Genomic DNA, 23,560 nt, shown 5'->3' with positions numbered 1-23,560 from the left:
TTTGGTTTTGATTATTTGTATTCTTTTTTGTTTTTTTTAAATTAATTATAGTTTACTCACTTTGTATCCCAGCTGTAGTCCCTCCCTCGTCCCCTCCTAATCCCACCCTCCTCCGAAGAAATGCTTACACACTCGGGTTCACCAGGAAGAGCACCAGACTTCTACAACATTGAAAAGCACCTACGGGTGGCACTGGGCCAAGCCACGGACGGCTGCTCTCACTGTTGACAACACTGGGCTGCCCTGGCGGACAGCGACGGTTCATCTGCCTATTCGAACGCTAGTGAGGATCCAGAGCACACTGAGGCACCTCACAAGCTACGCCTGACCATAGGCAGAGTATAGACTCCATGAACACTGTCCTCGGCAGATCTATGGTAATGATCCATGATGAGGTGGATCAAGAGACAGTAGCCTTTCAAGCTTCCAAACAGCTAAGGGTAGATACACTCCAAGAGCAAGCGCAGCACCAGTCCAGGGTGGCGTGCCGTTCTCTGCATGAGGTGCACATGTTCACACGGCCACAATGAGCACCAAACGCTGGAACTCGGTAGGCCTCAGAACCCCTAGATTAGATACACTAGCTGTAACAGTCAGCTAGAAAGAAACTTAAACCCCACTACAGCAGGTCTCTGGCGACTGTTGAGTCAGCATGACGTCAGTGCTTCCAGTTCCTGTCCTTCACCTGAGGACACCCTCTAACCTCCCTGGGAAAGGCCAGGGACGCTGCTCACCTTCCCTACACAGGCCAGCCCGTGACAACATCCATCTGTGAAACAGGACTGAAAGTTCCTACCTTAGACCAAAACTAAAAGTGATCACTGCACACAGGTGCAAGCCAAAATGACTCAGAGCGTGGGGTCATACACAAGCACTGGAGATGCAGTTGGTGGCACTGTGGCTATCCCATGCTGTAGGTCCCACTGTGTTCCTCCTTAGTGGAAAAAAATCAAATATCATCAGAGTAGACTTGGACACCTGTTCTATTATAAAACACATTCCAGAGCATTAGTCACGTGTTTGGCTCATTAAGGTAGTTTGGTATCTGCTTGCTCAACTTGGTATTAACTATAAATTAATTGTCAGAATATAATCCAAATCCTAGTCTTAGTGCACAATTTTTAAAAATGTATTTGTTGTGTGGTGGTGTGTGGTGTGTGTGGTGTGTGTGGTGTGGTGTGTGTGGTGTGTGTGTGTGTGGTGTGTGTGTGTGGTGTGTGTGGTGTGTGTGTGTGTGGTGTGTGTGTGTGGTGTGTGTGTGTGGTGTGTGTGTGTGTGGTGGTGTGTGTGGTGTGTGTGGTGTGTGGTGTTGTGTGTGTGGTGTGTGGTGTGTGTGTGTGGTGTGTGTGGTGTGTGTGTGGTGTGTGGTGTGTGTGGTGTGTGTGGTGTGTGGTGTGTGTGGTGTGTGGTGTGTGTGGTGTGTGTGTGTGTGTGTGTGGTATGTGGTGTGTGTGTGTGGTGTGGTGGTGTGTGTGGTGTGTGTGGTGTTGTGTGTGGTGTGTGTGTGTGTGTGTGTGGTGTTGTGTGTGTGTGTGGTGTGTGTGTGGTGTGTGTGTGTGTGTGTGTGGTGTTGTGTGTGGTGTGTGTGTGTGGTGTGTGTGGTGTTGTGTGTGTGGTGTGTGTGTGTGTGTGTGGTGTTGTGTGTGTGGTGTGTGTGTGTGGTGTGTGTGGTGTTGTGTGTGTGGTGTGTGTGTGTGTATGTGTGTAGTGTATGGTGTGTGTGTGTGTATGTGTGTGGTATATGGTGTGTGTGGTGTGTGTGGTGTGTGGTGTGTGTGTGTGTGTGTGTGTGTGTGTGGTGGTGTGTGTGTGTGGTGTGTGTGTGTGTGGTGTGTGTGTGTGTATGTGTGTAGTGTATGGTGTGTGTGTGTGTATGTGTGTGGTGTATGGTGTGTGTGGTGTGTGTGGTGTGTGTGTGTGTGGTGTGTGTGTGTGTATGTGTGTAGTGTATGGTGTGTGTGTGTATGTGTGTGGTGTATGGTGTGTGTGGTGTGTGTGGTGTGTGTGGTGTGTGTGTGTGTGTGTGTGTGTGTGTGGTGGTGTGTGTGTGTGTGTGTGTGCATGTGCATGCATGTCCCTGGGTGTATATAAGTCACTACATGTATGCAGATGCGCACAGTGGTCAGAAGAGGCCCTGGGTCGCACAGAACAGGGTTCTGGGCAGTAACCAACTGGCGTGGCTGTCAGTCTGCACCACCATCATGTAAACTGGAGTCCAGTAGGCGATTTACAGCACGGAAGATCAGCATGAGGTGGTGATAGGGCACAGAGAGGTGGCGTCGTCCACCGAGGCCAGGGCAGCGCAATCTCCCAGCCCCACAGCAGAGGAGTGCTGCCTTGGCAGAGCCTGCATCGCCAGCCACGCTCACAGGCCCCGACATGCCCTCTGCTCTCCTCCAGGAAGCAGACGGCAGGCAGCTGCCTGTGCACCTCTGTAAGTGTGCTTGATGCTCGGGGTGGGCTTCAGATACTATGTTTGCTATGCTGAGAGATCAACAAAAACGTGGCTTTGGAATAAAACCTTTTTCTCCTGAGATTTTCCGTAGACTAACTACTAAACTGTTAACTGAATTGTGATCACAATTTCACATGATATGTCTCTAAGCAAATAAAAGGGGGGGACAGAGATGCAAGTCAAATTAAGCACAACAGAAGTGGAAGGCTAGAATAAAAACTGAGTCACTATAGGCCAAGTGATTTTTCAGCCTTTTACAAACAGATTCTTATTCAACCCTTGTACCTCCACAGGACCCATAGGACTGGAGAAGGTAGAGCTTGTTGATAAGAAAATTGAGGACCAGAAAGGGTAAGCAATTTGTTCAAGTACACAAAGCTAGCAGAGAGGGTCCATGCTTTAGACTCGAAAAGGCAAGCTTTGGGCAGCACTACTCCCCTGCTCCTCCATGCTCCCTGCTCCTCCCTACTGCTCCCTGCTCCCTGCTCCTCCCCATCAGCAGGCACTGACTGCTCCTCCCTGCTCCCCTGCTCCTCCCTGTTCATCAGCAGGCACTGACTGCTCCTCCCTGCTCCCCCCTGCTGCTTCCTGCTCCTCCCTGCTCCCCCCTGCTGCTTCCTGCTCCTCCCTGCTCCTCCCTGCTCCCCTGCTCCTCCCTGCTCCCCTGCTCCTCCATGCTCCCTGCTCCTCCCTGTTGCTCCCTACTGCTCCCTGCTCCTCCCCATCAGCAGGCACTGACTGCTCCTCCCTGCTCCCCTGCTCCTCCCTGTTCATCAGCAGGCACTGACTGCTCCTCCCTGCTCCCCCCTGCTGCTTCCTGCTCCTCCCTGCTCCCCTGCTCCTCCCCATCAGCAGGCACTGACTGCTCCTCCCTGCTCCTCCCTGCTCCCCTGCTCCTCCCTGTTCATCAGCAGGCACTGACTGCTAGGTGTAGATCACGGGGATCTCTGTGAACATCTCAGTCAGTGGTTGCAAATGTTTTCAAATGCAATATTCCAAAGCTTCTCATTTGATTCATTTTCTCCCTTCTCTCCTTCCTTTCTGTGTGTGCCTGGTGTGTGGTGTGTTTGTGTATAGTGCACATACGTGACTACATGGCTGTGTGTGAACATGCATGTGGAGGTCAGAGTAGGACAATTGTCCTCCTATATCTCTCTCTGCCTTACTTCCTTGAGACAGGCCTGCTCACTGAATCAGAAGCTCACTCACCCTCTGTGTAGACTGGCTGGCCACCCAGCTCTCGGGACTGCTTCTCTCTGCCTCCCCGTGCTGGGATGACAGGCACAGGAAGGCCAGGCCCAGCTTTGTACTTGGGTGCTGGGGATCCACACCCAGGGCCTCAGGCTTACACAGCAGCACTCCTACCCGTGAGCCATCTCCCTAGCCCTGTGTTTCAGTTTTACCACTAACTCTCAGGTGCTCTGCGGCCTATTCACTTTAGAAACTGAATGGCATCAGGCAAGCCGATATGTGCAGAACAATTTTAAAGCCCTGGAGCATCTTGCACACTGAGGACATTAAGCTATTTATTAAAACTGATTTTATTATGATGATTTGGACACTTGGAAAACAGGCTCTTGAGATACTTAGAAATAAGCAGTAACCCCTATAAAGGATGGAGATGCTACAATATCATTAGACAGCCACACTGCTCATTGATGGCAGGGACAGCAGCTTCTTCCTTGAGTTGGCAAATATCTGTCCCTAACAGATGACAGATCAGTGTAGTCAGTGACTGACAAACATACGCCATAACCCACTATAAACCCAGCTGCTGGCTTCGAACTCAGAGACCAGGTGCTAGGACTAAAGGCGCATACTCTCTTAACCAGAGATTTCGTCTCTGCGGCCTCGACTCATGTTCTCTCTCTCTCTCTCTCTCTCTCTCTCTCTGCGCGCACACGTGTGTGTGTGTGTGTGTGTGTGTGTGTGTGTGTGTCAGCTCATATGGAAGCCAGACGACAACCTTGAGTGTCATACCATCTTATCTTCTGAAGCATCATCTCTCTTTAGGATAGAGCTCAATAAGTAGGGTAGACTGCCAGCAAAATCCAGGGATCTGCCTGCGTATACCTCCCAGGCACTGGGTTTTCAAATGCATGCCACTGTGCCTGACTTTTTTGTGGATTCAAATCCAGGCCCTCTACTGACTAAGCCATCTCCCCAGCTCTCCGGCTGGACTTTTTACTCTAGGTTTCCCATCAGTAAGAGAAAAAAATGAAGTCAGGTAGACTTTAATCCCAGCACTAAGGAGGCAGAGGCAGACAGATCTCTGTGAGTTTGAGGCCAGCTTGGTCTACATAGCAAGTTCTAGAATAGCCAAGGCTACACAGTAACAGTGTCAGAGAGAGAGGGAGGGAGAGAGAACTGGTTCATATCTCGGCAGCTCCATCACCCTGTGCACAGCATCATGTCGCTGTATTTATCCCCACACTGTATGCCTTTTTTCTTTTTTTTTTTAGGCAAGGTGGTCCTAGTTGGCTTGAAATCATAATAAATCCCCAATTGCCTGCCTCACCTGCCCAAGTGCTAAGATTAGAGGCGTATACCATATGCCGGTGCCAGCATGCCAACTGTGAATCATGTGAGTGTGTGTGGTGAGCAGAGAACACGTCACCTTTATCTAGCACGAGGCACACAGGACACCAGCTGTCTTTCCTAGCTTGGCTCTAGCTGCTCTCCGCAACTGCGCTGTGGCGTGAAGACACAAACACCATCAGTAAATAACTGGTAGTAAATAAAATGGAAAGTAAAAGCAAACACAGCACACACTTGAAAAGCACGCCACGGACTCAGGTCCAGGGGCTCTCTCTCAGAACGTGCACCCAGCTGCAGAACCAGTGCTGAAGACCAGGAGGACTCGGACACTCACAAACGCTGGCCCACGTCCTGAGGACCATAAAAACAAAACATCGGAAAACACGTCAGCAGCCTGCTACGAACTGCTCGAGGGACAGCTGCTTTGTGCTGCAAGGGGCAAAGGCGCAGGGTGAAGACAAACACGACAGCATTGTGGCCTAGCAGGTAAGGAAGTGTGAGCGTGTGAGCGTGTGTGTGTGTGTGTGTGTGTGTGTGTGTGTGTGTGTGTGTGTGTGTGGTGAGTGTATGTAAAATCTGGGGAAGGCTCTGTTTTCTCAGCAGACACCACCACCCTTACTCCCATCATCCTTTTCTCTGTCAGTGCTAGTGGTTGTCACATTCCTAGGGGCATCGCAGCCTGAGGCCCTGCAAAGAGGGAGCTTAGGCAGGGAGTGGAAGCACTCGGTGCTGGAGCAGGTGGACGCCATGGGGACCAGTGTGTCGTAAGCAGCTACCTGCTATCATGCCACTCCTGACACCCGCAGATGCAGGGAAAGGGCAGGACAGTCACACACCTGTGGCCAAGGGATGCTTAACATTTCCACAGAAAGAAACGTTGGCAAAGACCTGAGGCCGTCCAAATGACAGCACCCCTATCACTGCATTGGCATGAAGAACAGCAGCAATAAACCGAGTTCTTTTTGTTTTCTAGGAACCTGACTTTCAAACAAACAGGAGATGGTTTTGTTAAAATTCAGCCCCTAGAAGTGCATTTTCAGGCTTTTGATGGTGCCTCTCTGCCTCTAAACAGGATGCTGCAGATCTAAGGCCTGCCGTATCTGACGACAAGACACAGCAACAGCTCCGGCGCTTGCTAATTAAACGAATCAATTAAGAGGCTGCGGCGGCACCGGCGTGGCTGCTGTTCCCGGCAGCAATCACAGCCCCGCAGGGAGGTGTTTCACGCATTAAAATGCTGTCCTCCACAACTCCATCTGATATTATTAGAAATGGTTATTTCTGTCTTGCTGTCATATTAGTAGCAAAGGCAAATTATGGAAATATGCAAACCAGGATGGTCCCAGTATGAGATCAGGTTGGTTTTCAGCCTCCGAGGGAACAATTGCAGAAACTCCAAAGTTCCCCAAAGTTCCTTAATGGAATGGATAAATCTCTCAGCACAGCATCCATTTACAAGCGAGGTAAGGGTCACATATTTAGATTCTTTCCTGCTAAGCTGATACGATTCAACTAGATGAATTATCATATTAAGTTTACCCTCCTGAGTTAAACTGATGGAGTTCAAAATTGTTTCCGATGGTTGTCATTAATCGCTGTTACTTCTTAAACCCTTACTCTAAAATCTAATTGTGCCGGCGTACCAAGGGTCATATTAATAGACTCCTTAATGGTAAATCTTTGTAAAACATGTTTATTTTACTGATGTTATCACTCAAGCTTTCAAGGCTAATAAGAAATAAAGTATATTTATTATCAATAAAAACTTAATTTAAAATGTACAATTTGAGATTCAAATTAGCTTTGAGAACTTCAGCATCATTTGGTTTCATTAAGATTTTGGCTAAACGTCAAAGACAGAAACTGATAGTTCTTCAAGCCCTTGGTGAATGCCAACACCACAGCTACAAAGAGGCTGGTGAGGAGATAGTGAGGTGTCTCCAAGGCAGGAAGACCAGTCTCAGTGAGATGTAGTTGCCTTATATGTCCAAAAATTAAATAGAAACCGATTAGAATAAAAAAATGGTAACTCCCAAACTTTCAAATTAAAAAAACATTCATCCTTATTGCTTAGTGTTAAGAAATGCTGCTTTAGCGAAACACAGCCTTCTCAGTTTCTTTGTTAGCTTAGGCTGTATGCTGTAAGACTCACAGCTTAAGCAAGCAACCAGCCCTGCCTGAAACAGGCTCCTCTGTCCTGAGGAAATTCTGGGGCATTATTTACTAACTGGGTGTTTGGACTGACTATCTGTGTTCCCTGCCTGACGAATGCTGTCAGCATGACAGGATTCAGAGGCAGGAACTTTGGGAAGAGCTTAGGCCTAATTGGAGAAGGCTTCTAATTAGAAGGAGCTCCAAGGAACAACTTTATGAGAAGAAAACAGCATCTCTCTCTCCCTCTCACATACACATACACTCATTCTCATTCTTTCTCACTTCTTCCCTGTGAAGACAGAGCGGAATTCTGCAGAGCCCCTGGCCAAGCAGTTAGGAATCTGCCCTGAATGCGCTGTGATGGCTGCCAGCTTGACTTTAAGACAAGGCCTGGTCTGACCCTGGGTCTGCCAGTTGGCCTGCACCAGTTGTGAGTTAATGCCTCCTGCTTACTTTGTTCTGAAGCCTAGGTGCGCATCCCCTCAGCGCCTCTCGCATCTGAGCAGGGGAGGTAGCTCCTGTTATGAGGTAGCAACAGACATGAGGATGCTCGTGAAATAAATGGCCACATCCAAGTGAGGGTTTCATACATGTCAAGTAATCCTTTCTGTGTTTATAAAGCACACTGAGTTGAGCAAAGCCGTCTAGGGTGCCACGGTCTCCGCATCCCCACAGGTGTAGAGCAAAGCCGTCTAAGGTACCACGGTCTCCAGATGCTCACAGGTGCAGCATTATTTTGAGTTGAGATTTTGCGGCTGTGAGTAGCTGGGAGGAATTTTACTTGGTTGGGTAGGTGAGCCCCAAGTGTCTTAACTGATACTCTAGACTCACATGAATGAAAGCACACGCACACGCACACGCACACGCACACGCACACGCACACGCACACACACAGAAAGGCCGCATTATTCCAGGAGCTCGGGGTGGGGGGGCTGAGGGGCCACGCTGCACTGGGCTTTAGGTTTCTGCTGCAGGACTATCAGTGAATCAATGTCCTGACCAGCCTATGGGTGGCAACAATACACAATCATATTGTCAGAACACGGTCCAAGAATGTAGTCAGGGGAGAATTCTGAATGCTTGTGAGAAAACTCCAAGAAAAAACAGAATTTGAAAGTCATGTGATCTGTTTCTTACACACGCACACACAAACACACTCTTGGATTATACTCCCGTGCCCATCACAGGTCAGAGAACAGCAGTGACTACTCGAGCTCACTGGGTGAGACTGGCCATGCATGAGAGCGTACTCTGCCTCCTCCGCCTCCCAGGTTCTGCTGCCCTTACAGCAGTGCAGTGGCCCGACAGGGAGGGACCTGAGGAGACTGGCGCAGAAACCAGGCAAGCTTTGCCTTGGATCAAGCTTGAGCATCGTTTTTTTAAAGACAGGAGGATCACAAATGTTAAAATCCCACTTATGACACTGCCTGCAAGTTGCTTATAATTATAATCCCTGGTTTCCTGAAAAGGAGACTTTAGGTGAAGAAGTATGGGACAGAGCCTGAAAGAATACTGAAACACATAAACAAGAGGAAAATCCCCCTTCAATTTTCGGTAGGCTACCTGGACATTAATTTAGACTGTTATCAAAATACTTAAGGAAGATAAAGAAGATATTAATCACAAGAAAGAGAACGATACTTCCTTGACTAAATATAAACTGGATGATCAAACCTTAAAACTGGTAAAAGAGGGGAGTTTCCTCCTTCAGACAAAATGGAAAGTAAAATAGCAGTGCTGCTGGTGACTCCGGTAGAGGTGACTCCCTCAGCGCCCTTACTGGGGCTCCTGTACCTACCTGCCCTCCCGACGTCTGAAGACGGTCCTCAAGCGTGGGGTGAGGAATCTGTATTTAGGAGAGCCCGTGAAAATGCTAACTTCACAGCCTAGGCAAGTTAGAGCATGGCAGGGAAAGGGAATTTGTTTCTCAATTCTTCCCTGGCCTAGCATTTCCAAGGCACTAACCAAGCTACCTAAAACTCCAAGACAGCCCTTGTTCATCATCTCAACAGGCACGAGGCGAACCCCAGCTGTGTGAATCCGGGAGAAGCGTTTGTATATTGTATGGGGCCTTCACTGCCTCTAAACTCATCTTCCTCACTGATTGTCTCCTACAGGGTTAGCACACAGGACAGACCTTTGGGGTGGACCTATTTACACCATTGGAGCCATCAAGTACTTGCTGCTTACCTTATTCTTCTTGCTCAACTAGTAACTCAGAGGAGGACTCGATGTCAGCCATGACATGGATCCTTGCTGTATTAATTAATCCTTGCTGTACTATACTACCCTAACGAACAATCCCTTTTTAAAAGCGTTACTATGAAAAATCATGCATTTTCAAATTTCATTTGCAGATTACTACAGAAGGATAGGAAATCACTATCCAATTGCTAAACTATGGGATTGCATCACACAAACTAAATTTGTGAATACAAAAATTGTCCAACCGTCTTCCATTTCACAGGCAGATACTTATTTTTTGATGGTTCATCTAAGGGTACAGGAGGGATTCATGGCCCAGATATGCATCAATCTATTAATGCTTCCTTTTCCTCAGCCCAATAGCTGAACAGGCTGTCCTGATTTATCTCTTACAGTTAATTCATAAGCCGTTAAACATCGTTTCAGATTGTGCTTATGTTGTAGGTTATTTCCAGTGATGGCCTCAACACTTCCATAGTTTTACTGCATAAGGAAATAAGCAAGGTGATGCAATAACCTGCCCTAGCTCTCCTCCCCCACCAGGAGGAGGGGCATGCGTCTGTCATCATGGATTCTTCGTCTCCTCCAGCCCCAGGCCATCAAGGATGAGGAGACAGTGGGACAGACAGCAAATCCCTAGGTAAAGGGCACAGGAGATAGAAACCATCATCAAAAGTGGTCTGTCCTGAGCACTGGAGCCAGGTTAAGGCACCAAGGGAAAAGTTATCCTGCTTCCACTCTGCTTATGGCTGGACTTTGGGACCATTACAGACTCATTCATTCGTCTGAAGAAGGGACTGCTTTTATCTTTTCCTTGAAATTTGAATTATTTCCCATTTGCATAGGACACCACAACATTTGTGTTCCTATTAAAGGGCAAATATGGCTAAATCAGGTAAGTCTCTTTTCAAGCTATTCTGTAGATTTTTCTGATCAATGTAATTATGTAGCCAATAGTGCTATACACAGTTTGGATCCCTAGTCTTGGTGGTAAACTGCTACACACAATTCTAATTCTAATGTTATTCATTCTAATATTATTCTAATTCTATTTCTATTAGAAATAATAGTACTCTATTGTATTATAATTCAAATTCTATTTGTTCTAATATTATTTCTAGGGTGCTCATGCATAAACTGACAATTAGACTTATCTACGACATCTCAAGTGGAACCCACTCTGAATATTCTGCTATTAAAAAATAAAAGGGGGAGACACAAGAGCACGGTCCAGGAATGGAGTCACATGAGGAGACATTAAACAATTTCCAAAACTCCAAGAAAACAAGGCTCATGACCTCAGCTTCCTCAAAAGCACAGACTTGCTCTTGGATGACACTGTCACCCCCTCTCAGGTGTGGAGGGCGCAGTGAGCTCACCCCCTCTCAGGTGTGGAGGGCGCAGTGAGCTCATTCCCTCTCAGATGTGGAGGGCGCAGTGAGCTCATTCCCTCTCAGGTGTGGAGGGCGCAGTGAGCTCACCCCCTCTCAGGTGTGGAGGGCGCAGTGAGCTCACCCCCTCTCAGGTGTGGAGGGCGCAGTGAGCTCATTCCCTCTCAGGTGTGGAGGGCGCAGTGAGCTCACCCCCTCTCAGGTGTGGAGGGCGCAGTGAGCTCACCCCCTCTCAGGTGTGGAGGGCGCAGTGAGCTCACCCCCTCTCAGGTGTGGAGGGCGCAGTGAGCTCACCCCCTCTCAGGTGTGGAGGGCGCAGTGAGCTCACCCCCTCTCAGGTGTGGAGGGCGCAGTGAGCTCACCCCCTCTCAGGTGTGGAGGGTGCAGTGAGCTCATTCCCTCTCAGGTGTGGAGGGCGCAGTGAGCTCACCCCCTCTCAGGTGTGGAGGGCGCAGTGAGCTCACCCCCTCTCAGGTGTGGAGGGCGCAGTGAGCTCACTCCCTCTCAGGTGTGGAGGGCGCAGTGAGCTCACCCCCTCTCAGGTGTGGAGGGCGCAGTGAGCTCACCCCCTCTCAGGTGTGGAGGGCGCAGTGAGCTCACCCCCTCTCAGGTGTGGAGGGCGCAGTGAGCTCGCCCCCTCTCAGGTGTGGAGGGCGCAGTGAGCTCGCCCCCTCTCAGGTGTGGAGGGCGCAGTGAGCTCGCCCCCTCTCAGGTGTGGAGGGCGCAGTGAGCTCGCCCCCTCTCAGGTGTGGAGGGCGCAGTGAGCTCACCCCCTCTCAGGTGTGGAGGGCGCAGTGAGCTCGCCCCCTCTCAGGTGTGGAGGGCGCAGTGAGCTCGCCCCCTCTCAGGTGTGGAGGGCGCAGTGAGCTCGCCCCCTCTCAGGTGTGGAGGGCGCAGTGAGCTCGCCCCCTCTCAGGTGTGGAGGGCGCAGTGAGCTCATTTCAGATTGTTCACTACAACTGGTTGTTGTGTAAGGTTTTAGTCCACCTTTATCAGCTCCATTCTGCCGCCTCTACAGTGGCAAACATCCTATAAACCATATTTTGGGAGCAGAAGAATAGTCAAGTACAGGCGCTGAAGGTAAAATACACACAACATACACACCCAGGCCAACTGTGTTGTGCAGGAAACTCAACTGGCCTTCCCTTAGTGACCTCTGGGGCCCTGACAACGTCCTGTGTCAGTACCTGCGTCCTATGGCATCACTGGGGCCAGGCACATAGTGACCTGTCTGCCATTCCCCCTCTCCTGCTCTCTCCCCTCTCTCTGTTGGGCACCCCTTGCCCCCACCATGTCTCTCTCCCTCTCACCTTCCCTCTCTCTCCATCTCCATCCAACAAACATCTTTCATGAGATTGGTTATGTGCATCGTGTGTTCCTAAGTACTAACACCCTGGGCCTCCTAGGTGGACACAGAGAGGTGTTCAAATGCAGCAGCAGCTGAGACACAATCCTGTGTGCCTGCAAACGAACTTCTAAACTGTAACCACAGTGACAAACAACAAGAGCACCTTGTCAGAAGGAAAAGGATAAATTATTTACATAATCAAAACTGACACCACTTAGAGTCCAAGCCCTCGTCACACAGCGGGTGGATCCCAAAGCCTGAAAGATAACTGAGCCTATGACAAGTCATAGCCACTCAACAGCTCTGAGTCCACTCAGGAGGCAAAATAGCTTAAAAGTGAAAAATATTTTAAATGTGCTTGAAAATAATTTTTAAAATTCAAAAAGCAAAACACATTTATAATGATAAAAAGTAGAGGCAACTTAAGTAGCTTGCAACTGAGATTGACAGATAAACAAAGCACATCTCCTCTACTCATTAGAATGTAAAAAATTCCTCCATTAAAAAGAGGCTTATTCAGGGCTGCACTTAGGACTCAGTAATTAAAAGTACTGGTTGCTCCTTCAAAGGACTGGAGTTCGAGTCTGAGCACCCACACTGTGGTGTACAACCATTTATAACTTCAGGGACTCCTGTAATCTCCACATACACCAGGTACATATGTGGTGAACAGAAATACACGCAGGCAAAATACCCACACAATACTAACCAAGTCACATCAAAGTGAGAGTTTAAAATTAGAAAAGTAACCCACCCATACACATAAATTGATTAAAGGACAAAAAAAGAAATGTGACCTATGAGTGTTGCACAGCAATACATAAAATAACAAAGTTTACATGAAAATAATAAGATATAAAGCTGTGATTCAATATCATTAGAAAGACAGATGTAAGGAAGCTAAGAGAGAAAGCTAGAAAGCAAACTGATGGGAGAGAATTCAAGGTCACAGTTTCTATAAAATATGTTCTTATTTTTTAGAATCCAAAGTTGGAAAGTACAGCAACTACTTTAACTGAAACTAGAAAAGCATTTCCTCTCTGAAAAGATGCAGCAGAAATATTTTCAGCACAGAAGCTTTTCTCACACATCCTGCTTCTCACCCAGAGATGTCTCAATTTGATGAAAATGAAACCATAGTGAAGGGAGCAGAAACTTGGGAGAAAACCAAGCACACTCCCCCTGAGTAAGAGAGTCAACAGAATTTTTTACACTTACCACTGTGCCAAGGAACTGAATGCTCATGTTTCCACCAGCTTCTCGGGAAAGACACTAAAAGAAAAAGTAGTATAAAATGAAGCTGCATCCATAGGGGAAAACATCTTGAACGTTCACAATCATCAAACAGAAACTGCAAATGCCAACCGGCCAGTGACTGAGGGAATAAAAGCCAGGGCTTCCATACCACGCAACGCTTGGCTTAGAAGTGGATGAAGCATCAGAAGCTCTTTAAAGGAGCAGTGACAGGAGCAGTGAGGGGCTCCGCAGGGAGAAGTGCTTGCACACATGCCTGACCACCCGAGTTTGATCACAGGGGCCCACTGTGGAAGATAGAACCAACCCCCGGAAGATGTCATCTGACCTCCACATGTGCATGATGGCACACATGTGCCTGTGTGCACATCAAAAACTAATAATAATAATAATAATAAGCAACAATGAGAATAATGCAATTCTTTTGAAAGAGCAATAAAAAAGAAAAAATTGCCCCATACTAAAAATATATCAATACGTTCTCAAAGCAAATAAAATATTACTATTCCTCTCTTATTCCTGTAAACTTTAGTTAAAAGACAAAAACAGTCATGGAAAGCGGGCACTAAATATCACACTGGACCTCAGCTGCATATTTATCAGCGGCCTCCCCCACCTGCTTAATCCAAGCTTGCTACTCCAAGTCCCCCATTCTAGTGAAAAGAACTCAAGAGTGCAAATGAGAACGTTCTATGTGAGCACTGATGGCTTTGGAGGCCAGCAGACGGAGTTTTGGAGGATGGGTGGTGTTGGTTACTTTTCCTGTTGCTACAAACAAGTATCTGGTCAGAAGCACTTGAGGAAAGGCTTGTCTGGGCTCAGTTTATCATGGTGGGGACACAGCAGCTCTTGTCCACGGTTTAGTCTTGTCCAGAAGACGAAACCCCAGCCATGGGAAGCACTGGCCATCCAGGGTCAGTCTTCAGCTAACAGCAAACACCCTCAGACAGACCAGGATTTTTGTTTTCTTCTTGTTTTTGTTTTGTTTGTTGTTGTTGTTTGTTTTGTTTCACTTTATTTTCTTTGAGACAGGGTTTCTCTGTGTCACTCTGGCTGTCCTGGAACTCGATTTATGGAGCACGCTGCCCTCGAACTCAGAGATCCACCTGAATTTGCCTCCCAAGTGCTGGGATTAAAGGTGTGCATGACCACCGCCTGGTTCTAGACCAGTTCTTAGTCTAACCAAGCTGACAACCAGCACTACCCAGTACAGAGTATTAGTGGCATCCACTGTACTCTTACTCCCTTTCAATAGGCAGAGATTCGGAAAAGCAAATCTCCAAGATCACCAGAGCGATGGAAACCTAGACAGATCATGTAGAGTTCAAATTGAGCTATTGACTTCTTCACTGTGGGAAGTCCCAGAGATGAGGAAAAAAGAGGTTTGCTGCAAAATAAGTTTCTCCCCGCCTGCAGATATGCTCAACTGCTTGACACCACAGTGGTCTTGCTAGCTCAAGGTAGTACGGTATGCAGGAGCAACCTTAAATTCATGCCATCATTTGGCTCATTAAGTTTTTGTAAGGATTTGTATTTAGGGAGGAGGATATATTGGTTAAGTTCAAAGGCAAAGCTACAAAAGCACCATCTCAGTTAACAGAACTGAGAAATGCCAACAAAAACAAGAGCAAAGCTTGTGACACAACTTTTGGTGCAGCCAGGAAGCCATTAAAAACCTCTGGATACATGGAAAATAGTATGAAGTTGAGTGACCATCCTCCAAATGTTGAGGACCAGAAGGGGCTCAGATTTTCTTGGACTCTACAATATCTGCAATCTGTATTGGTTAAGCATCCCTAATCCGGAACTCCAGCACAGACAAGATGCTGGAACACCTTGACTCCTGCTTCACAGACTGGGGACTTTCTCCCTGTAATATATTCTTTAGTAAAAACAGAAAGAACTGAATAGTATGTTCAGAATAAGGCTCGGAGAGATACTCTACAAAGTAGAGCTTCTGGGAAGATAGCAGAAGATGGTGTGTGGCTCTAAGTCGGGGAAACCAGAAACAGAAAGGAAGAACATGAATGTCACACACAGAAGACGCCGGCACAGAAGGAAAAGCGCAGCTGAGTGGAGGAAAACACCCTTCTGCAGGCGGGCGACTGTCCTCAGCTGGACTTGAGGCTGTTTAGACTCTCCATCTGCCTGATCTGGTGGTTGGCGGTGGTGGGTCTGAGCCCAGAGGCTCAGCTGCGGCCTCTCACACAGCCTCCTTTCCCCGGGGATTGGATTTCATGGAAGGCAATAACGTTAGGGCCTCAAGTGGCGATCGGGGTGCTTTGCTTGCTTCCATCTCTCTACAGTGCACCGGGCTTGGACATGACAGTCAGAATGTACAAACCACAGAACCCAGCTGCACAGCTGCATGGCAGCGGTGGCTCCAGGGAGGCAAGGAAGGGAAGACCCTAAGACCCTACAGTGAATACAGCCTTGACAGGCAAGTAACTGCAGGCTGAGGCTCAGTGACACTCTAGATGTCAAAGACAAGAATCTGAATATCCACCAACTGGCCTCTTCTCCACCTGGCATATTCCAACGTAAGAGGACACTGATCGAAGCCACTGTGTTTGTTATTTTCTAAAATACCTTTCCTTACTTTCCTTTTAAAAAATGTTTTTTTCTTTACTATATTTTAGTGTTTTTCAACTTTGTTTTAAACAATTAAAAGTTTTTGTTCTGTTTCTTTTGCTTGTCAAGACAGGGTTTCTCTGTGTAGCCTTGGCTGTCCTGGGCTCACTTTGTAGACCAGGATGGCCTCAAACTCACAGAGATTGCTTGTCTCTGGCTCCCCGAGTGCTGGGATTACAGCCGTGTACCACCAGGACTGGCTAATTTAAAGTTTTATTAAGTTAAATTGTATTTACCTATTGTTCTTTCTTATTTGATCAAACTTTATCTGGAGCTCTCTTCTCTGTAACATTCTGTCCATTCTTTGCATGTCTTTTCCTTAACTCTTCTTTTTATTTCTTGTTCTTTATGCCTCCTTAATTTCATTCATTAGTTATAATTACTTTTCCTTTGTTTTAAAATTTTATATCTCATGCTAAATGCTGCCAGTTTCTGTGTGTGCATGCGACACACATACGTGTTTGCGAGTGTGTGAAGACCAGAGGTTGGAATTAGGTGTCTTCCACACTCACTCCCCACACCGGGTTTTGAGATACGGTCTCTCATGTAACCCGGGGCTCAGTGATTTGCTCCCAGCCTCATCACGGCACTATGTTTACCACTTTCATGTATCTGAGGTTTACGTAGCTGCTTGGGATATGTCTTCCCTCATGCTTAGAGGCTGTGTCGTCTCTCATGCCTGACAGTTATTTCTGGGGAAACTGGAGATACATTAATTGGTTTTCAAGATCTTAACTGTATTCAATATTTGGTTAAGCTTGAGGTTGCTGTTACAGCAGTTTGTCTGCTCCTGAGTAATAGCAGGACTGTGCTCTCAAGAGCAGATTGAGCACTTAAGAACTTGAGATAAAACCAAAAGAGAGCTTAATCCATGTGGGTGCATAAAGCCAACACGGAAACAAGCATGTTGAGGAAGGATAAGGAGCATGACTGCAGTAACTAAATCCACGGAAACTGGAATGATAGAGTATGAGACAAAGAATTCAAAGTCTAGACTGAGCATTGATGAATAATCTCAAAAAAATATTCATACAAGTAGTTTAATAAAGTAATCCAGTTCAGGGCCTGGGTAAAAAAGTCAGCAGCATGAATGAGAAATTCTGCAAAAAAATTAACATGTTTGAAAAAAAATCAAGCAGAATATTGGAAGTAAAAAATGTAATAAAAACTAAATTGATCAAATAAATGTGCTGAAAATCATCCCCAATGGACTAGAGAAAGCAGAAGAAAAAGTTACCAAGAATAAAAGAAAAGGAGAAGGCAATATTATCTCATATATCAACAAAAATAAAAAGCAAAGTTATCACAGCTTTCAAGAACCTAGAAACATGATCAAGAGGCCAAACACAGAATCCATGGGTAGGGGGGAGAAAGAGAAAACTGTTGGCACCAGAGATTTAGTAAGTAAAGTTACACTAGAAAAACAGTAAAGACTATGAGAACCTAACGCCAGCTCCTGAGGAAAAAGAGAGACACTGGGGACAACACAGTACCTGATTTCAAGTTTCACAAGTAACTAAAGAGCATACCACAGCCACAAAACACATCTGTAGACCGTGGAAGGCTCAGAGGACCCAGAGACAAGTTCACAGGGCTATGGCCAACTGCTATTTGACTAAAACACAGTTTAACTGTAGAACGTTCTTGTGGACAGTGTTGGGAAGCTGGCCCCCAGACTACGGGACTGTTTCATCCAATATGGAACCTTTCTCTAGGGAGGACAAAGTGGGGCAGGCCTCAGACTTTCACGGTCTGACTCCATTTCCTGCTTGTTCCCTGCAACCCCACTGTGGACACAAGGTGGCCAGCTGCCATGGCTGCCGCCATGCCTCCCCTCTTTGATGGATCGCCTCCCTTCTTAGACTGCAAACTGAACCCTCCCTCCCCGAAATCGCTTCTTTCATGTATTTGGCCACAACAGGAAAAGAAACAATACAGGTACCAGAGACACACTGGACAAAGACAGCCTTTTCAACACATGGTGGCAGGTAAACCAGCACCCACATTAACAAGAAAGGAGACCACAGCATCTCACCCTGCACAAATACCAATTCAAAATGGATCATAGACTTTACCGTAAGATCTGAAATGTTAATGCCCCTAGGAGAAATTATAGAGAAAACACTTCCATGATATGGTACAGACACAGACTTCTGGTTAAAAAGCAACAAATCAAGTAACCCAATTTAAAAAATGGTGTTCAGAGCTAACAGAGAATTCTCAATAGAGGAATATCGAAAGGCAGAGAAACACTTAAAGAAATGCTCAATGTCCTTAGTCATCAGGGAAATGAAAATCAAAACAACCCTGAGATTTCACCTTACACCCATCAGAATGACTAAGATGAAAAACTCAAGTGACAACACATGCTGGAGAGGATGTGGAGAAATGGGAACCCTCCTCTACTGCTGGTGGGATGTAAACTTGTACAACCATTCTGGAAAGCAATCTGGTGCTTTCTCAGAAAATCAAAATAGTGCTTCTTCAAGATCCAGCTATACCAGCCCTGGGCATATATTCTACCACAAATAGATGGTAATACGTATCTTAATTAGATTGGTTTATCCATTTGGTCATGTATATGCATATTTGCAATATTTATAACTGACAATTTACCATGTACAGAAGTCATTTTGTTTATGCACAGTTATATGACACGTGCATGTGTGTGAGTATCTTCCTCAATGGCTCTCTCTACCTTAGCTTCTGAGACAGGGTCTCTCGCTGACCCGGGCTCATCAATTCATCTATAGGAGCTGGCCAGCATGCCTCCTGAATCTAGGAGCTGGCCAGCATGCCTCCTGAATCTGCCTCTTGGCACTGGAATTACAGATGTGCACTGCTGCGCCTGTCACCATTCACCGGAGCGCAAACTCAGCCTCCTCCTTCCACAGCAGTGCAGGGAGCCCCTTCCTGAAAATAACTCACTAAAAATGTTTCACAGCAATGTCACAGAAGGAAGAGAAAGGAGAACTTTTGTGCTGACAGGAAAGTTCATATAAATTTCAGATTAGGAGTAAGCATGGAAGGTTGATGAAAGGGTAGGCAGTTCAGTGTGACTGGAAATAGGGATAGTTGAAAGATGGAAATGGCAAGACAGGAAAGTAGAAAGACTAGAGAGCCAGTGTGTGGCTCACGTGTACAACATTCTGTTGTGCTAGAGGCTCATCCAGGACCTGTGCGTCCAGCAAGTGCTCTCTCCCTGAGCCACATCCTCAGCTCTATAAACCTCATACTGCTTAACGGCTCTGCTTTAGAATGACTGATGGTCTGCAATTGAAGATACACAGGAACAGGGAGGGATGAGGCCAGGGACCAATCGCAACACCACTGGAATCCTCTCTGATTCCCATGTGGGAAAGATGACCTTCATTCTCTGGGGGCCAGGGAACTAAAGCTCGGGACATTAAAAGGACACACTCCTTCCACGTGGGATTGGCACCTCTAACAGCTGAATGCATGATCATCCATAAATGGAGAGCTCTCCATGGACTAGGAATACAGATCTTGTGCTTTCTCCTTGATGCCAAGGACCTGAAGGAGCGTGGTGTGGACATGGAAACACGTCAGTCCTCAGACGACGTTTGAGTGTCCCGGGTTATGGAATTCCACAGTGAGCAGCAACCCTGAATCACAGCTTGTTCATAAACTCAGGAACTGAGAGTAGGGATTGGCGAGTCAGTGCTGCCTCAGCATGCCACCTCTCACGTGGCCAACTCAAGCGCAGTGAGCCTGTCCACACTCCCTGAAACCACGAGAGGAGGAGCTTTCCCACTGTGTTTAACATTCTTCCTACCATCTGTGTCAAAAGAGCCACGGGAAAAATATGTCACTTCCAAATGTCAAAAAAACAACAAATGAACAGGAGCACCATAGCAAGATCCATATAAACCATAAAAAGAAGCACAGAAAGGTAATCCCACAGAATGACACCATGACAGAAATGCCAGATGAAAGTCATAATCCAAAAACAAAAGACAGTATTTCCTAAACGGGAGACCAAACTCAAGAATACTTTAAAATATAATACTTACTTCAGAAACAAAGGCCAAACTAAAGCAAACAAGAAACAGAATCTAAGTAAGTAGGCCTAGCCACTATGCCTTGAGAGACAGTGTGAGGTCCTAGCGTGTGTATCTTCCCCCATCTCAGACCCATCGTGTCTGCACCTTATTAATGAGTCCCATACACAAAGGCCTCCTTGCCTGGCCTCAAGGCCACCTCAGACTCCTGGTTTTCCTCCCTTTTCCTTAGAGCTTTCTTGGTGTCACCTGCTGGCTTCATCTCTACACATTTATCCACACTCTCCCCCTGTGAATCCAGCTAGATCCATCCCTCTCTCCCATTCACAAACCTCCTACTTCAAACTCTACCTCTGTGGGCCACGAGATGGCTCCGTGGATAGACATCAGTACCTGATGACCTGTGTTTGGTCCTTAGGGCATAAAAGCAGAGAACTGACTCCCACAAAGTGTCCCTGACTTGCACATATCTACCATGACACATGCATATACAATAAATAAACACGTCATGCTTTTTAAATTTAACTTTATGAGAGAGCTAGGCAAAGGCTGCATTCCACACGTAGCCTAAAATCCAGTGTCTTCTGATGGTAGTACACAATTGGAAAAACCACGCTGATCATCACACAAACAGCTCTACCTCCCACCCCACCAAGAACATCCCAACCCTCTGCGAAACAGCCAGGAGATACTCACAGACAACAGCTGGGGCTCCTCCCCTTTGCATTGCTTCTTTAGACATTAAGGCCTTCAGCCTGTCCTAAGTTAGCCATACAGTCTACGACAAAGGTCCTATTTTTCTTTTCCTTTTAACAGCCCCTCGCTCTATAGGCCAGACTGTTCCTGAACTCAGACATCCTCCTGCCTCAGCCTGTCAGTGCTGGCACTGTAAGCCCGAGCGCCACACTCAGCCCGCTTTGTGCTTTGCATATGACAGACCCATGCTACTGCTCATGGGTTCCACATTTCAGTTTTCAGCTCTAATCCAGACCACACGGTCAATCATCCATGTGATACTAGCCCTTACATCTAAAGCACCTCTCAAATATGCAGAGCCAGACAGGATTCTTGATCTGCCTTCCATGGACCTGACCCACCATAGCTCACCTATGTCTAAGCAAAAAAATATCAACATTCACCACTCACCCTTAGCTCTTTAACTTCCTTCATGCCCAGTGAGCAATGCATCTGTTACAGTCTTTGCTGTCCCCACTCAGAACATATCCGAGTCACTTCCCTGTATCTGCTGCTATTGTCTTGGTCTCATTGAGGCTTTAGCACATTCTGTCAGTAATGGACCATGGAGATAATATTTTAGGCTTTAGGAGACCATGGGCAACAATGAGGACATTATATAACTACATCTAGAATTAAAAAAAAAACAAAATTTTTTTAATTAATTTTTTTTTTTTTAGTATTAGTTACAGTTCATTAACTTTGTATCCCAGCTATAGCCCGCTCCCTCATTCCTTCCCAATTCCACCCTCCCTCCCTCATCTCCTCCCTGTCCCTTTCCAAGTCCACTGATAGGGGAGGTCTCCTCCTTTTCCATCTGACCCTAGCTTATCAGGTCTCACCAGGACTGGCTGCAATGTCCTCCTCTGTGGCCTAGCAAGGTTGCTCCCTCCTGGAAGGGGGGATGTCAAAGAGCCAGCCATTGAGTTCATGTCAGAAATAGTCCCTGTTCCCCTTACTAAGGAACCCACTTGGATACTGAGTTACCATGGGCTACATCAGAGCAGGGGTTCTAGGTTGTATCCATACATGTTCCTTGGTTGGAGATACAGTTTCATAAAAGACTCCTGTGCCCAGATACATTTTGTCTTTGTGGAGCTCCTGTCCTCTCCAGGTCATATTAACTCCTCCTTTCATGAAAACAATTTTTTGAGAAAAACAAAAACAAAAACCCTTTCTTTTTGGAAAAATTTAAAATATAACAATCAAGTATAATTTTTTTTATTTCTGGCTTATGACTATTGGTGATAGATGTTTAAATAAGATTATTAATTCTCTGAGATTTCATAGTGCATTTTGTCATTTCACAACTCTTCCCGGTCCTTCCCCAACCTCTCTGCCCACCCAACTCCATTCTTCTTCTCATTCTTTCTTCCTCTCTCTCCTTCTCTCCCTTTCTATCTCCCACTCCCTCAACGCATCAAGTCCAGTCTGTGTTGGCTGACTGCTCCTAGGCATGGGGCCTGCCCTGGACTGTGATCCAAAAATCAGGTGTCACATTAAGAACAGATATTTTTTAAAGGAGAGTTTGAATTGATTCACAAAGCATTCTTTATCAAAATTACATGGGGACCTTCATTTGTTAAGATCCATCTTTTACTAAAGTTTTGTTTTGTTTTTTAAGACAGTGTTTCTCTGTTTAGCCCTGGCTGTCCTAGAACTCACTATGTAGACCAGGCTGACCTCAGTCAGACTCAGAGATCCACCTGCCTCTGCCTCTTGAGTGCTGGGATTAAAGCTGTGCACCCCAATGCCCAGCTTTACTAAAGTCCTAAGCATTTCCTGTACACTGAAGTGTCTTTTCACAGCTGTGGCCAGACCACGCCCCATACTGCGGTCATTTCAGCAGAAGTGTGGATGGAGGCTCCCTGATTTCAATGGCCTTTCCATGGCACTTCCACTGAGGAAACTATAATTTGTTTTTTTATCCTAATCTTTTGACAGCCCAAGCATGTGAAAACAAGCTTCATTTGTTTTCTTGGAATGCTGTCTGAGAAGCTAGGTAACGTGAACTCTCCTGGCTGATCGTTCCACAGCGTGACATGTGTTGAGACACAGGCAATCTTTATCTGCCAGTTGAACAAAACTCAATTCAGATATTAAAAAAAAAAAAACAAAACTGCTTTTAGTGGTGCTGTGCTGGTGCACACCTTTAATCCCAGCACTCAGGAGGCAGAGGCAGAAGGCTCTCTGTGAGTTACACAGTAATCCAGACCAGCCAAGGCTATTACACAGAGAAACCCTGTCTCAAAAGCAAAACAAAATAAAAAATAAAAACCACCACTGCAGCTAGCTGCTGTCACATGACGCCTTCCCGGGACGAGTTTGTATGTGAACTGCCTGGGCTGCAGCAGGTGCTCCCATCAGGCAGGGAATGGGGCTGTCACCGCCCTTCCTCTCCTTGCCCTGCCAGGGCCTGACTCATTCCCAGGCAAACACAGTGAAAGCAATGACTAACACAGACACGAACTTAGCTTAGCACAGGTCTTCACATTAAACATGCTAATTGTACCAGTGGGTGCATGGTCAGAGATAAAGAGGATTAGCAAATTCCCTGTCTTTGCATTCAGTTTCCACCAGGTAACCACACAAAGAATGACTCCAGCTTTTTTCTTTCTTCCTTACTGCCACAATCTGCAGAGAGGGAAGTTGGAGGGAAAGCTGACATACACCAGCCAAAAGAAGTGACATCAAGGAAAATAAGGGAAATGAATTTCATCCAAACTAGAGCTTATTCTACCTTTCCTAGGTGAAAACAAACTTTTCCCATAGAGAAAAATGAAAACTTTTTAAAAAATCTAGAATCCACAGGAAACAAAGCCTTCAA

General features: G+C 46.4%; 1 protein-coding gene across 3 annotated transcripts in view; it reads right to left on the bottom strand.

Annotated features, from left to right (window-relative positions):
• Positions 1–23,560, bottom strand: part of Pcca (propionyl-CoA carboxylase subunit alpha) — a 288,912-nt gene that overhangs the window by 48,537 nt on the left and 216,815 nt on the right. For 2 of the 3 annotated variants that reach the window (XM_021644430.2, XM_060391662.1), the window contains one exon: positions 13,310–13,363. The exons of the other annotated variant lie outside the window; for it this stretch is intronic. In XM_021644430.2, the coding sequence (XP_021500105.1) occupies positions 13,310–13,363 (54 nt within the window). The remainder of the gene's footprint in view (positions 1–13,309; positions 13,364–23,560) is intronic. 3 annotated transcript variants of the gene reach the window in all.

The sequence above is a fragment of the Meriones unguiculatus genome, chromosome 9 (assembly GCF_030254825.1).
Source record: "Meriones unguiculatus strain TT.TT164.6M chromosome 9, Bangor_MerUng_6.1, whole genome shotgun sequence".
NCBI lineage: Eukaryota > Metazoa > Chordata > Mammalia > Rodentia > Muridae > Meriones > Meriones unguiculatus.
Note: the sequence above shows the minus strand (reverse complement) of the source record. Positions and strands in the feature narration are given on the sequence as shown.